The 15599-nt window shown below is 35.1% G+C and overlaps 1 protein-coding gene across 1 annotated transcript; it reads right to left on the reverse strand.

The window, feature by feature from the left end:
- Positions 1-6326: 6326 nt before the first annotated feature.
- LOC139889648 (uncharacterized) lies at positions 6327-7414 on the reverse strand. The gene is made up of 2 exons (XM_071872586.1): positions 7059-7414; positions 6327-6969 (listed from the first exon to the last, which is right to left on the reverse strand). Exons 1-2 carry the CDS (start codon positions 7412-7414, stop codon positions 6327-6329), a joined length of 999 nt encoding a protein of 332 aa, XP_071728687.1.
- Positions 7415-15599: the final 8185 nt, after the last annotated feature.

A 15599-nucleotide genomic window follows, 5' to 3' on the forward strand; every position in this document is an offset into this window, starting at 1 on the left:
GATGTTGCGATTGTTGGGATAATTGTTGCGATTATTGTTGTAATTGCTGTTGTTGTTGTATTGGTGATTCTTATCACCGTTTTCCTCCCACTTTCTTTTGACTTGCTTCACATTGGCCTCTTCAGCAGTCTGTTCTTTAATTCTTTCTTCAATCTGGTTCACTAGTTTGTGAGCCATTCTACATGCCTGTTGTATGGAGGCGGGCTTGTGTGAACTTATATCTTCTTGGATTCTTTCCGGTAATCCTTTCACAAACGCGTCGATCTTCTCTTCCTCATCTTCGAATGCTCCCGGACACAATAGGCACAATTCTGTGAATCGTCTTTCGTACGTGGTAATATCAAATCCTTGGGTTCGTAACCCTCTAAGTTCTGTCTTGAGCTTATTGACCTCGGTTCTGGGACGGTACTTCTCGTTCATCAAGTGCTTGAATGCTGACCACGGTAGTGCGTACGCATCATCTTGTCCCACTTGCTCTAGATAGGTATTCCACCATGTTAACGCAGAACCTGTGAAGGTATGCGTAGCGTACTTCACTTTGTCCTCTTCAGTACACTTACTTATGGCAAACACCGATTCAACCTTCTCGGTCCACCGTTTCAATCCGATCGGTCCTTCGGTTCCATCAAATTCCAAAGGTTTGCAGGCAGTGAATTCTTTGTAGGTGCATCCTACACGATTTCCTGTACTGCTAGATCCAAGGTTATTGTTGGTATGTAGCGCAGCCTGTACTGCGGCTATGTTTGAAGCTAGAAAAGTACGGAATTCCTCTTCATTCATATTCACGGTGTGTCGAGTAGTCGGTGCCATTTCCTTCAAAATAGTTAAATGGAACAAGTTAATCATACAGAATATTAAGAGTAGTTAATAGTATTTCGTAGCATAATATGAACTCATTTATAAAAGCTTTTTCTTCATATTAGCGTTTTATAAGTTTAAATTCGGGTAGTACCTACCCGTTAAGTTCATACTTAGTAGCTAATATACAATTCAACTACTACAATTCTATATGAAAAACTGATTGTAATAATATTTCGCGTTCAAACTTTTATACAATATTTTACAAACTTACAATACCGCTTATTTTACATAAAGCATGAAATATAGCACACAATAACTTTGATACAAGATAGTTGTGAAGACAATTCTAGCTAGTACACAAGTCGTTCGGCAAAGGCAATAAAGACACGTAATTCATACGTCCAGAAACAAGTCATGCATTCTGGTTTTACTAGGACTACTTCCCATCCTTGGTCTTGTGCAACATAACCGTTATGGCCGTTGATAAGACAGCGTGTTGTAACGTCATCAAAGGGACGAGGGTTACGTAATGTCCAACAGTCCCGTAATAATCTAAAAACCTCATTTCTTACCCCAATTACCGACTCCGTCACTTGTGGAAACGTTTTGTTTAATAGTTGTAGCCCGATGTTCTTGTTCTCACTTTGGTGAGAAGCGAACATTACTAATCCGTAAGCATAACATGCTTCTTTATGTTGCATGTTAGCCGCTTTTTCTAAATCACGAAGTCCAATATTCGGATATATTGAGTCAAAATAATTTCTTAACCCGTTGCGTAAAATAGCATTTGGGTTCCCCGCAATATATGCGTCAAAGTAAACACATCGTAACTTATGGGTTTCCCAATGTGATATCCCCCATCTTTCAAACGAAAGTCTCTTATAAACCAAGACATTCTTGGAACGTTCTTCGAATGTCTTACAAACTGATCTCGCCTTAAATAGTTGTGCCGAAGAATTCTGGCGGACTCTAGACAAGATTTCATCAATCATGTCTCCGGGTAGGTCTCTTAAAATATTGGGTTGTCTATCCATTTTGTGTTTTTAAACTGTAAAATAGACAAGAGTTAGTTTCATAAAAAAATACTTATTAATACAAGCAATTTTTACATATATCATAAAGCATAAGAACACTATATTACATATATTACACCACACGAATACAACTATCTTATTCCGACTCGCTCGTTTCTTCTTCTTCGGTTTTGGTTCGTTTTGCCAAGTTTCTAGGGATATATAATGTTCCCCAAATACGAGCCGTCGTTGTCCACATTGGTTTAGAAAAACCTGGTGGTTTAGAGGTTCCCGGGTCATTGTTACAACTTAAGGACTTCGGGGGTTGACGATACATATAAAGTTCATCGGGATTGGAATTAGATTTCTCTATTTTTATGCCCTTTCCCTAATTATTTTCTTTTGCCTTTTTAAATTCAGTTGGGGTAATTTCTATAACATCATCGGAATTCTCGTCGGAATCCGATTCATCGGAGAATTGGTAATCCTCCCAATATTTTGCTTCCTTGGCGGAAACACCATTGACCATAATTAACTTTGGTCGGTTGGTTGAGGATTTTCTTTTACTTAACCGTTTTATTATTTCCCCCACCGGTTCTATTTCTTCATCCGGTTCCGATTCTTCTTCCGGTTCCGATTCTTCTTCCGGTTCCGACTCTTCTTCCGGTTCCTCTTCGGGAACTTGTGAATCAGTCCACAAATCATTCCAATTTACATTTGACTCTTCATTATTATTAGGTGAGTCAATGGGACTTGTTCTAGAGGTAGACATCTATCACATAATATCAAACACGTTAAGAGATTAATATATCACATAATATTCATATGTTAAAAATATATAGTTTCCAACAAAAATGTTAAGCAATCATTTTTAAAGAAAACACGGTCGAAGTCCAGACTCACTAATGCATCCTAACAAACTCGATAAGACACACTAATGCAAATTTTCTGGTTCTCTAAGACCAACGCTCTGATACCAACTGAAATGTCCCGTTCTTATTGATTAAAAACGTTCCATATTAATTGATTTCGTTGCGAGGTTTTGACCTCTATATGAGACGTTTTTCAAAGACTGCATTCATTTTTAAAACAAACCATAACCTTTATTTCATAAATAAAGGTTTAAAAAGCTTTACGTAGATTATCAAATAATGATAATCTAAAATATCCTGTTTACACACGACCATTACATAATGGTTTACAATACAAATATGTTACATCAAAATCAGTTTCTTGAATGCAGTTTTTACACAATATCATACAACCATGGACTCCAAATCTTGTCCTTATTTTAGTATGCAACAGCGGAAGCTCTTAATATTCACCTGAGAATAAACATGCTTTAAACGTCAACAAAAATGTTGGTGAGTTATAGGTTTAACCTATATATATCAAATCATAACAATAGACCACAAGATTTCATATTTCAATACACATCCCATACATAGAGATAAAAATCATTCATATGGTGAACACCTGGTAACCGACAATAACAAGATGCATATATAAGAATATCCCCATCATTCCGGGACACCCTTCGGATATGATATAAATTTCGAAGTACTAAAGCATCCGGTACTTTGGATGGGGTTTGTTAGGCCCAATAGTTCTATCTTTAGGATTCGCGTCAATTAGGGTGTCTGTTCCCTAATTCTTAGATTACCAGACTTAATAAAAAGGGGCATATTCGATTTCGATAATTCAACCATAGAATGTAGTTTCACGTACTTGTGTCTATTTTGTAAATCATTTATAAAACCTGCATGTATTCTCATCCCAAAAATATTAGATTTTAAAAGTGGGACTATAACTCACCTTCACAGATTTTTACTTCGTCGGGAAGTAAGACTTGGCCACTGTTGATTCACGAACCTATAACAATATATACATATATATTAAAGTATGTTCAAAATATATTTACAACACTTTTAATATATTTTGATGTTTTAAGTTTATTAAGTCAGCTGTCCTCGTTAGTAACCTATAACTAGTTGTCCACAGTTAGATGTACAGAAATAAATCGATAAATATTATCTTGAATCAATCCACGACCCAGTGTATACGTATCTCAGTATTGATCACAACTCAAACTATATATATTTTGGAATCAACCTCAACCCTGTATAGCTAACTCCAACATTCACATATAGAGTGTCTATGGTTGTTCCGAAATATATATAGATGTGTCGACATGATAGGTCAAAACATTGTATACGTGTCTATGGTATCTCAAGATTACATAATATACAATACAAGTTGATTAAGTTATGGTTGGAATAGATTTGTTACCAATTTTCACGTAGCTAAAATGAGAAAAATTATCCAATCTTGTTTTACCCATAACTTCTTCATTTTAAATCCGTTTTGAGTGAATCAAATTGCTATGATTTCATATTGAACTCTATTTTATGAATCTAAACAGAAAAAGTATAGGTTTATAGTCGGAAAAATAAGTTACAAGTTGTTTTTGTAAAGGTAGTCATTTCAGTCGAAAGAACGACGTCTAGATGACCATTTTAGAAAACATACTTCCACTTTGAGTTTAACCATAATTTTTGGATATAGTTTCATGTTCATAATAAAAATAATTTTCTCAGAATAACAACTTTTAAATCAAAGTTTATCATAGTTTTTAATTAACTAACCCAAAACAGCCCGCGGTGTTACTACGACGGCGTAAATCCGGTTTTACGGTGTTTTTCGTGTTTCCAGGTTTTAAATCATTAAGTTAGCATATCATATAGATATAGAACATGTGTTTAGTTGATTTTAAAAGTCAAGTTAGAAGGATTAACTTTTGTTTGCGAACAAGTTTAGAATTAACTAAACTATGTTCTAGTGATTACAAGTTTAAACCTTCGAATAAGATAGCTTTATATGTATGAATCGAATGATGTTATGAACATCATTACTACCTTAATTTCCTTGGATAAACCTACTGGAAAAGAGAAAAATGGATCTAGCTTCAATGGATCCTTGGATGGCTCGAAGTTTTTGAAGCAGAATCATGACACGAAAACAAGTTCAAGTAAGATCATCACTTGAAATAAGATTGTTATAGTTATAGAAATTGAACCAAAGTTTGAATATGATTATTACCTTGTATTAGAATGATAACCTACTGTAAGAAACAAAGATTTCTTGAGGTTGGATGATCACCTTACAAGATTGGAAGTGAGCTAGCAAACTTGAAAGTATTCTTGATTTTATGAAACTAGAACTTTTGGAATTTATGAAGAACACTTAGAACTTGAAGATAGAACTTGAGAGAGATCAATTAGATGAAGAAAATTGAAGAATGAAAGTGTTTGTAGGTGTTTTTGGTCGTTGGTGTATGGATTAGATATAAAGGATATGTAATTTTGTTTTCATGTAAATAAGTCATGAATGATTACTCATATTTTTGTAATTTTATGAGATATTTCATGCTAGTTGCCAAATGATGGTTCCCACATGTGTTAGGTGACTCACATGGGCTGCTAAGAGCTGATCATTGGAGTGTATATACCAATAGTACATACATCTAAAAGCTGTGTATTGTACGAGTACGAATACGGGTGCATACGAGTAGAATTGTTGATGAAACTGAACGAGGATGTAATTGTAAGCATTTTTGTTAAGTAGAAGTATTTTGATAAGTGTATTGAAGTCTTTCAAAAGTGTATAAATACATATTAAAACACTACATATATATACATTTTAACTGAGTCGTTAAGTCATCGTTAGTCGTTACATGTAAGTGTTGTTTTGAAACCTTTAGGTTAACGATCTTGTTAAATGTTGTTAACCCAATGTTTATAATATCAAATGAGATTTTAAATTATTATATTATCATGATATTATCATGTATGAATATCTCTTAATATGATATATATACATTAAATGTCTTTACAATGATAATCGTTACATATATGTCTCGTTTAAAAATCATTAAGTTAGTAGTCTTGTTTTTACATATGTAGTTCATTGTTAATATACTTTATGATATGTTTTCTTATCATAGTATCATGTTAACTATATATATATATCCATATATATGTCATCATATAGTTTTTACAAGTTTTAACGTTCGTGAATCACCGATCAACTTGGGTGGTCAATTGTCTATATGAAACATATTTCAATTAATCAAGTCTTAACAAGTTTGATTGTTTAACATGTTGGAAACATTTAATCATGTAAATATCAATCTCAATTAATATATATAAACATGGAAAAGTTCGGGTCACTACACGCACTACGATCGTTTACATTATCGATCGTTTACATTATTGTTGTGGCTCGCGCACTTAATCTACTTTTAATACACACCGCACACGTATTATCTTCTAGATAGATTCCTAGACAACTATGGCCTTCATGGCCCACACTCTTATCACGTGTATATACAATATAATAATTAAAGGACACGATATCTAATTTACATTATTGGTATGGCCCACGTGGGACCCACTTGTTTATTCTTCTTTTGTCTACATCCCTCCCTTCTTCAAAAAGACAAAAGTTGAGAAATTATGATGCAGGAGATATGTCTTCATCTTGGCAGTATTCGCAACTATGCCTTGGTGCTTTAGATATTTGTCTGCATAATTGTCTCTTCATATCTTCTGGAAGTGAAGCGAGTTGTCCTGTGAATGCTTCGAAGGGTTCTTCAAAGTTGTTGATTAGATTAAGGCCTTGTTCATCAATTTTTTCATTAATGCTGGAATAGATCAATATATTTTTGTGAATATAGTTGATCCTTACATTTTCTTGCTGTTCTTTTCCGTTTCCTATTTTTGAGGATCCGAAATAGACTCCTGCTAGCGATGTTACTAGATGATCGACTGTGGGAGTTATTCTTAGTGCTTCATCTCTTGTTGGGTAGTTACCATTGCTAATTCTGAGATATGCTATTGTGAATGACGGGATAAGTAGCTGTTGATCTTTGTTGAATATTGGATAGCTTGAGTGCATTCTAAGGAATATTTCTCTTTCTTTAGCGAAGTTATCTCTGTATCGGGTGATTGCATCTTGCATTTTTTGAGGGAATTCTTTAATTTCATGAAGTGTCCGACCATCGATATAGAGGGTATCGATTAGTCCGTGGACAAAGTATTCTGATATTGTTAATGGTGATGCTTCTGGTAAAAAAACTGCTTTAGGGCCAGTTCTCCTATTTTTTGGATAAAACATCATTGTTGAATAACTTTCGTTGTAATTTACAAGACTATCCCATAGCCTTTGGAATCTTTCTATTGATGCCTTTTTTTGTCTTCATATTCTGTTGTAGAGAGAATACTCTTCATTCTGTTTATGGCATTTGGACTTGCTGTTTGACCATAAAGATAATGGTTGAGACTAATCATTCCTGATCCTGAACGTTTTGTTTCATTAGCTGGTTGAGTTGCTATTGTTTTATATGCTTCGTTAAATGCTGCTTTCGCTGCTTCTAGAGTTGTGTAACTTTTATGCGTTACGCGGTTGCCTATTATGAACTGTTTTGCTGTTGCCCAATTATTGTATATTCCTTTGGATGGTCCGTCAAAAATGACATACCATTTTTTCTTTGGTTCTTCTGGACTTGATGTTTGTTGAGATTGTTCTTCTTCTTCAGTCATTTCATACCAACTTTGTTTCTTAGGTGTTTGTGGAACTTGCTCCGTTTCTTCTTGGTTGATGATGATTGGTTCCTGTGGTGGTTGTGAATTTTGTGTTGACATTGATGATGAAGGTATTGTTGATGAGGATGATTCTTTTTTGACTTTTTCCGGAGTTTCTTTTTTGGTGGTTTTTTGTTGGGTTAAAATTTTTAGTGTTTCCTGTAATTCCTCCTCCTCCCTCTAAAAAATTGAGAGTTGTCGTTGGTGAGATTGAATTTGTTCTCTTTTTTGCTGTAATTGGTGTTGAATCTGCCTGATAACTGCCTCCATCGTTGAAATACCTGAGTGTTTTTTTCTTGATTACTTTTGATGCAGAATTCTGAAGGTGCAACTGCTTTTCTTGAATCGTGCTGCTAGCTCTGATACCAGGATTTTTCACTACGTCTGATTGCGGAATTTAAGGAAGATTTTTACGGATCGTCAGGATCCAAATATTAATGAATGGATTCACTGGATGAAAAGGACATCTAACTAATAATGGATTCAGGATAACGATGGATACCTAACTTGGATGACTTATTTATGAACGGGTGATTGATATACGGGGGTTTATATTCAATGTGCTTTTAAACAACGAATATATGTTGCTGGGCTATATTCGACTGTGCCTTTAAACAACGAATATATGTTGCTGGGTTATATTCGACCGTGCCTTTAAACAACGAATATATAATGCTCAGATAGGTGTCGCTATTCAGAATCTGCTAGGACTCAACGACGGGGGCTCTGCTATTCAGAATCAAAAGATTCAACAGAGAAAACCAAGTGAGGTTTATTATCAAAATACAACCTGATTACAAATGACAACTAAGGCTTCCTTTTATAGGCGAGCCATGACACTATTTACAGATGCTCTAGGACCCACGCACTACGATCGTTTACATTATCGATCGTTTACATTATTGTTGTGGCCCGCGCACTTAATCTACTTTTAATACACACCACACACGTATTATCTTCTAGATAGATTCCTAGACAACTATGGCCTTCATGGCCCACACTCTTATCACGCGTATATACAATATAATAATTAAAGGACACGATATCTAATTTACATTATTGGTATGGCCCACGTGGGACCCACTTGTTTATTCTTCTTTTGTCTACATCCATTTTTTGAGGGAATTCTTTAATTTCATGAAGTGTCCGACCATCGATATAGAGGGTATCGATTAGTCCGTGGACAAAGTATTCTGATATTGTTAATGGTGATGCTTCTGGTAAGAAAACTGCTTTAGGGCCAGTTCTCCTATTTTTTGGATAAAACATCATTGTTGAATAACTTTCGTTGTAATTTACAAGACTATCCCATAGCCTTTGGAATCTTTCTGTTGATGGCTTTTTTCTGTTTTCATATTATGTTGTAGAGAGAATACTCTTCATTCTATTTATGGCATTTGGACTTGCTGTTTGACCATAAAGATAATGGTTGAGACTAATCATTCCTGATCCTGAACGTTTTGTTTCATTAGCTGGTTGAGTTGCTATTGTTTTATATGCTTCATTAAATGCTGCTTTCGCTGCTTCTAGAGTTGTGTAACTTTTATGCGTTACGCGGTTGCCTATTATGAACTGATTTGCTGTTGCCCAATTATTGTATATTCCTTTGGATGGTCCGTCAAAAATGACATACCATTTTTTCTTTGGTTCTTCTGGACTTGATGTTTGTTGAGATTGTTCTTCTTCTCCAGTCATTTCATACCAACTTTGTTTCTTAGGTGTTTGTGGAACTTGCTCCGTTTCTTCTAGGTTGATGATGATTGGTTCCTGTGGTGGTTGTGAATTTTGTGTTGACATTGATGATGAAGGTACTGTTGATGAGGATGATTCTTTTTTGACTTTTTCTGGAGTTTTTTTTTGGTGGTTTTTTGTTGGGTTAAAATTTTTAGTGTTTCCTGTAATTCCTCCTCCTCCCTCTGAAAAATTGAGAGTTGTCGTTGGTGAGATTGAATTTGTTCTCTTTTTTGCTGTAATTGGTGTTGAATCTGCCTGATAACTGCCTCCATCATTGAAATACCTGAGTGTTTTTTTCTTGATTACTTTTGATGCAGAATTCTGAAGGTGCAACTGCTTTTCTTGAATCGTGCTGCTAGCTCTGATACCAGGATTTTTCTACACGTCTGATTGCGGAATTTAATGAAGATGTTTACGGATCGTGAGGATCCAAATATTAATGAATGGATTCACTGGATGAAAAGGACATCTAACTAATAATGGATTCATGATAACGATGGATACCTAAGTTGGATGACTTATTTATGAACTGGTGATTGATATACGGGGGTTTATATTCAATGTGCTTTTAAACAACGAATATATGTTGCTAGGCTATATTCGACTGTGCCTTTAAACAAAGAATATATGTTGCTGGGTTATATTCGACTGTGCCTTTAAACAACGAATATATAATGCTCAGATAGGTGTCGCTATTCAGAATCCGCTAGGACTCAACAACGGGGGCTCTGCTATTCAGAATCAAAAGATTCAACAGAGAAAACCAAGTGAGGTTTATTATCAAAATACAACCTGATTACAAATGACAACTAAGGCTTCCTTTTATAGGCGAGCCATGACGCTATTTACAGATCCTCTGAGACCCACGCACTACGATCGTTTACATTATTGTTGTGGCACGCGCACTTAATCTACTTTTAATACACACCGCACACGTATTATCTTCTAGATAGATTCCTAGACAACTATGGCCTTCATGGCCCACACTCTTATCACGCGTATATACAATATAATAATTAAAGGACACGATATCTAATTTACATTATTGGTATGGCCCACGTGGGACCCACTTGTTTATTCTTCTTTTGTTTACATCCATAACGGGATCCCATAGAAAATCATCTAGCAACATTGTAGAGTCCATAGGACCCCTTTTTAGCCCTCTTGGCCGAAATCCATTCAATTGGGGTGGGGGGGCTCCCATTCTTTTTAAATTGTGGGCTTTTGCTTAATTTAACTTCCTGCCATATATAAACCAATGCACAATTAGACCTAACTACAAAATATTATGTACGCCTTCTTCCTCCCTCAATCATTTACGAATTCAGCCTCCTTCCCCATAAAAAAGTCGACCACTTCAAGCTCAAGAACACCATCAAATCGTTGCCCGATCATCCAATCGTTTATATAATCGCGATCTACACGCAAAGCTCTATCCATTCGTACCTCTAATTGCTTGATTGGTGGTAAAATCTCTCAAACCCTAATCTTTTTAGATCTGATTTTTATTCAATTACATAGTGTATTAGTGTCTAGTGCTCAATTGATTGCGATTAGAGTCGTTGTTAGTCGTTATTTTGCGCGATTGATGTATTTTGTATGAATCACGAATTTAATTGCTATGAATATGATTAGATGAGTTTGTGTACTGATCATATAATGTATCTAGATGAATAGATCTCGAAAAATTAATAAATTTGGACTTTGGATTTGTGTATTTTCGTTACCGTATGTGTAAGTTATGATCAATCGAAGTTTTCGTTAGGGTTTTGCATGCTATACGAATTTTCTGGAATATATGCTTTATGAATTGGTCATTGAAATGATAACAATTGAACTCCTTGTTAAAAATCACTCAAGATAGACTTTAGAATCATGTTAAAAGGTTTTGTATTGCTCTCGGTTTGACTAAATGAAAATTGGCGATTCGTATTGAGCCGAAACTGTTTCCGTATGCACGCTAAATGATCTCACATGAACTAGAAATTGTTTGAGACTTTGGTCTTCTGGTATGTTGTTATTTATATGTTCCTAAGAATATTTCATTATTCTAGCTTCTGAAAACGTTGTTTACTATGTGTTATATGCATCACCAAATGACATGTCTGATTGTTGTTCGAAAACTGAAGGTCTGAATTTATTGAATTAACTGTACAAATTGGCTACATGGATTGCTTTGGTTATTTTATCACTAAAAATTTGTAGTGTCTAGAGTCATCTCCAATTGGCTATTTGTTAAAAGCTAATTTCAATTTCAAATGAGAATTTTTTGAAAACTGTTGCGCGTGCAGAAACTGATTTGGTAAACCATAACTAGACCCTTTCTGAAACCTGACTTGTAGATATCGTATGAGGCCCTGGCCAAGCTTTTTGGAAATTTTTATGAGTCTAGTTGTGATCTTGAGTTGGCCATATTACCATGACTTATGTACTTTGAATTATGTGCGTTGTTTGCGACTCGTGTATGAATTTGATGCTTAACGATAAACTGTAAACGTGTAATTGTCAAACTGTGAACTAGAACATGTTAGTTGACTTAGGATTGACATGTTGACCATGATTGCATGACCTACTGAGATCATTGACTTTAGTTGACCACTTTGACCGAGTTGACTTTTGGTTTGACTTTGGTTGACTTTTGTTGACTTGCTTGGACTAGTTGACTTTTACTTGCCTATTGAGTCAGTCTGAGCACTAGGACTATGCGTACACTAAGGGTTGACATAGTGTGACTTATATATTTACTTAAGGTAACCTATTTGACTAGGTTGCGTTTATCGATCGTGACTGTCCAACTACCGTACGATTTTAATAAGAAGTTTTTCAGTGCTTTTGCAAAGGTGAGTCTACAGTCCCTATTACTTTTTACATGGGATGAGATAACATACTTTTTCAAATATTTTACATATTAGGCACGAGTAACTTAAACGAATATACATATGAGTTCAGATCAAAATTCCCTTAGCTTGATTATATTAATTACTTTACGTAAGCTCGACTTATAGGGACGGTACCGTTAGGTTTGACAAACCCCGCCTCAACGTACAGGGTGCTTATTCTGTTGTAACTTGTACACTTGATCGGTGTATGCTTAGAAAGGGTAAAAGGAAGACGTGTAGCGCTTTAGCTATCCGCACGGTTAAAGTCTTATAATCAAGTGCTCATGATAATGCATAATTTTTACGATGCTTTTATTTCAGAAATCTCGTGGCCTAACTTACGATAAATGCTTTACTAAACCTGTAGATTCACTCAACGTTTTCGTTGACCTTTTGCATGTATTTATCTCAGGTCCTTAGAGGTAATGCTTCCGCTAGCTGAGGTTACTTTGATTGCTTGTTGCTAAGTACTGGAGTGAAGTCCAGCATGTTTATCATTTCTATTTCAAGAACTTATATTCGCATTGAAAACCGTTGTTTCAAAATAATGTTTTGGGATTACTTATGTTGGTCATTTATGTCAAACTACTTTTCAGAATTATTTCTATATTTAATGACTTTACCGTTTCAAACTTAATGCGAATACTTTTCGGAAACGTCTCATATAGAGGGCGTGACCGTTAACTGTGGGACCATAGTTAATACGCCGTTAGTGGATTCTGACTGGGTATTACACTTTAAGTCCGTAGTGTCATCCTTAACGTTAAGATTAACAAGCCTTCCTGAATTGGCCACCCTTAACGTTACTTTAAGTCCATAGTGTCACTCTTAACGTTAAATCCTGGCTCCGCCATTGAACTTGCAAATAAGTTTATGAATACGTGGGAAATGAAGTAAAGTATTATCTTGTGAACGACTAAAGGTAGGTATAGATACAATTCCATTTGTTGCAAGTAACATAAACATTCCATTACACTTTTTTTTTTATCAAAAAGATGACGTGTTTCGAAAAAATTCGTGTTATACTTGCATCACTTGCTAACTTATATAATAAGGTCATCTCTATCGATCTTTTCATCCTTATGTTACTAAATTAAAGATTTTCTTTTCAGTTTTCAATCAATTCATTTTTGTGTCTCATTATTTAATTTCTGAAAAAATAGATAACGATGATCATTGAACATGAACACCCACTAAATCACATTGATATGTGGTCAAAACATATAAACTATGAAGAAGAGAGTGATGAAGATGATGATGATGGCGAGAAAGATTTAGTTAGAAAACCAGACTTTGAATGTCAATGTGATATATGTGAAGAAACAATTTATTGGTATCATAGGTATTACTACAATTGTGATCATTGTCACTATTCGATTCACAAGTTTTGTAAAGATCTTCCGACAACCATGAAATACCATACTTCACACATAGCAAATACTCTTACTCTCTCCCAAATACCTACTACCTTTAGGTTCATGAATTTGTTTTGCGTTATTTGTGAAACCTTTCATTATGGTTTTCATTTTTATTACGTTTCTACTACATATAACGGGCGCGTTCCCATCAAGTGTGCTACAAGATATTTAAGACTCAACCTCATTCATCACCCTAGCCATATGCACCCACTTGCAAGTGTTGCCAGTGGCAAACAAATATTATGCAAATGTGAGGCATGTGGGAAGGAACATAAAGGTTTGTTTTATCAATGTGTCGATTGTCCTTCTAGCCCATTGATACACAATGATTGTGTCTTTTTGCCTAAAAGGTTGCTTATCCAACAAACCACACATGATCGTTTCTCCCATACTCACCCACTCACACTTGCGTATTCCTGTCAAAAATCATATAGAAGTGGTTCGTATACTGATCCGAAGTGTAGGGTATGCAATCTTTATTTTGATGACAAATATATCTGGATTTATGAATGTGACAAGTGCAGATACTATGCCCATCTTGATTGTGCAACAAACACACGCGAGCCCTTCATGTCCATCTTAACATTTCCTGGTAATTATATCTATCAAACACCTAACTACTTTTACGATTATAATTACTTCTAATTAATCAACTTAGGTCTTATTAATATAAAAGTTATGTTTTTTTATGCGATCGGTTTTTTTATATTAATTAAGCTATTGCATTTCATTAATTAATTAATTAATAGGTACCGGAAATCTCATTAAAAATTATGAAGACGATGAGTACCCAGATCTTCTTCACCTTCCCTTTCCTGATGAAACTTATAGTTTATTAAAAAACATGTTTTATAAAGATACTCGATCAATGACATTTGGAACTAATGATGTGATCAAAAAACATATTAGTCATGAACATCCACTACTTCTTGTGGATATTACGCAACCAACAGCCTCTTATAGAGCTAGAAATGTTTCATATCATAACCCAATGAAAAAGATTCAACTTTTATGTAATGGATGTGCGAAACCAATTATAACACCACCGTTATACGTATGCGCCAATGAGGATGAGAATTGCGACTTTGTACTCCATGAGTGGTGCACCCGTCTTCCAGTTAAAGTAAACGACCACCCTTGTCACCCGCAACATCCCTTGATATACTATCCAAAGATCAATCCTGAGTTTCTTAATGTTTTCGACTGTGGTGTTTGCCAATTACCTAGTAATGGATTTGTTTATTGTTGTGTCGAATGCCGATACTATGTCGATGTTTGTTGTGCATTTATACCTAAAAGAGTTACTCACAATTCTCACCCAAATCACATCCTTTCTCTATTTATGCCAGGTTTCTTCAGTGAAACAAGGTTATGTCATTTGTGTATGCATCCATATGATTGGGGAGCCAAGTTCAAATGTGAGGTTTGCAATATTCATTTACATGCCAATTGTGCTTTATTAGTGAGCGAGACAATTACACACAAAGTTGACAAACACCCGATGAAGTTGAGTTACTTTCCGATTGAGAATCATAAGAGTGATTACTTTTGTGAAATTTGTGAACTTACATTAGATCCTAGTAGATTCTTCTATCATTGTCAAAAGTGTGTTCAGTCTGTACATACCGATTGTGCTCCATTCATATTTGAATCAGAAACATACTATGCGAATATAAAGTTCGAGGGAATTCATAACCTTGCTCACGTTCACCAACACCCTCTTTCATTTGTTCGGGGAATTGAAACCGATGTTCATTGCGATAGATGTTCGCAAAGTGTGAAGTACGATATGACACTTAAATGTATACAATGTAAGTTTGCAATTCATTTCAATTGTTTTAAACGAGTGAAAGGTGCCCTCGCTTCGCAGCGAGGTTGATTTTTTAGTTGTTGTTTACGCTAATATAAGAAGTTGTTTGCATAGGTGGTTAGTAACTAGAAAAAAACGGTTGTATTCGACGCGCGGTCGAATTTGGATATACGTTGTTTGGTACATAATATATCTAGTAGGTTGGGTTATTTGTTGGACGTGTATGTATATGTATGTAATATAGCTAGAAATTTTTAGCTTTTTTACCGATGTTCGTTTCGCGTATAGTTAGTCGCGTTGTG

Source organism: Rutidosis leptorrhynchoides, chromosome 2, assembly GCF_046630445.1.
Source record: "Rutidosis leptorrhynchoides isolate AG116_Rl617_1_P2 chromosome 2, CSIRO_AGI_Rlap_v1, whole genome shotgun sequence".
Taxonomy (NCBI): domain Eukaryota; kingdom Viridiplantae; phylum Streptophyta; class Magnoliopsida; order Asterales; family Asteraceae; genus Rutidosis; species Rutidosis leptorrhynchoides.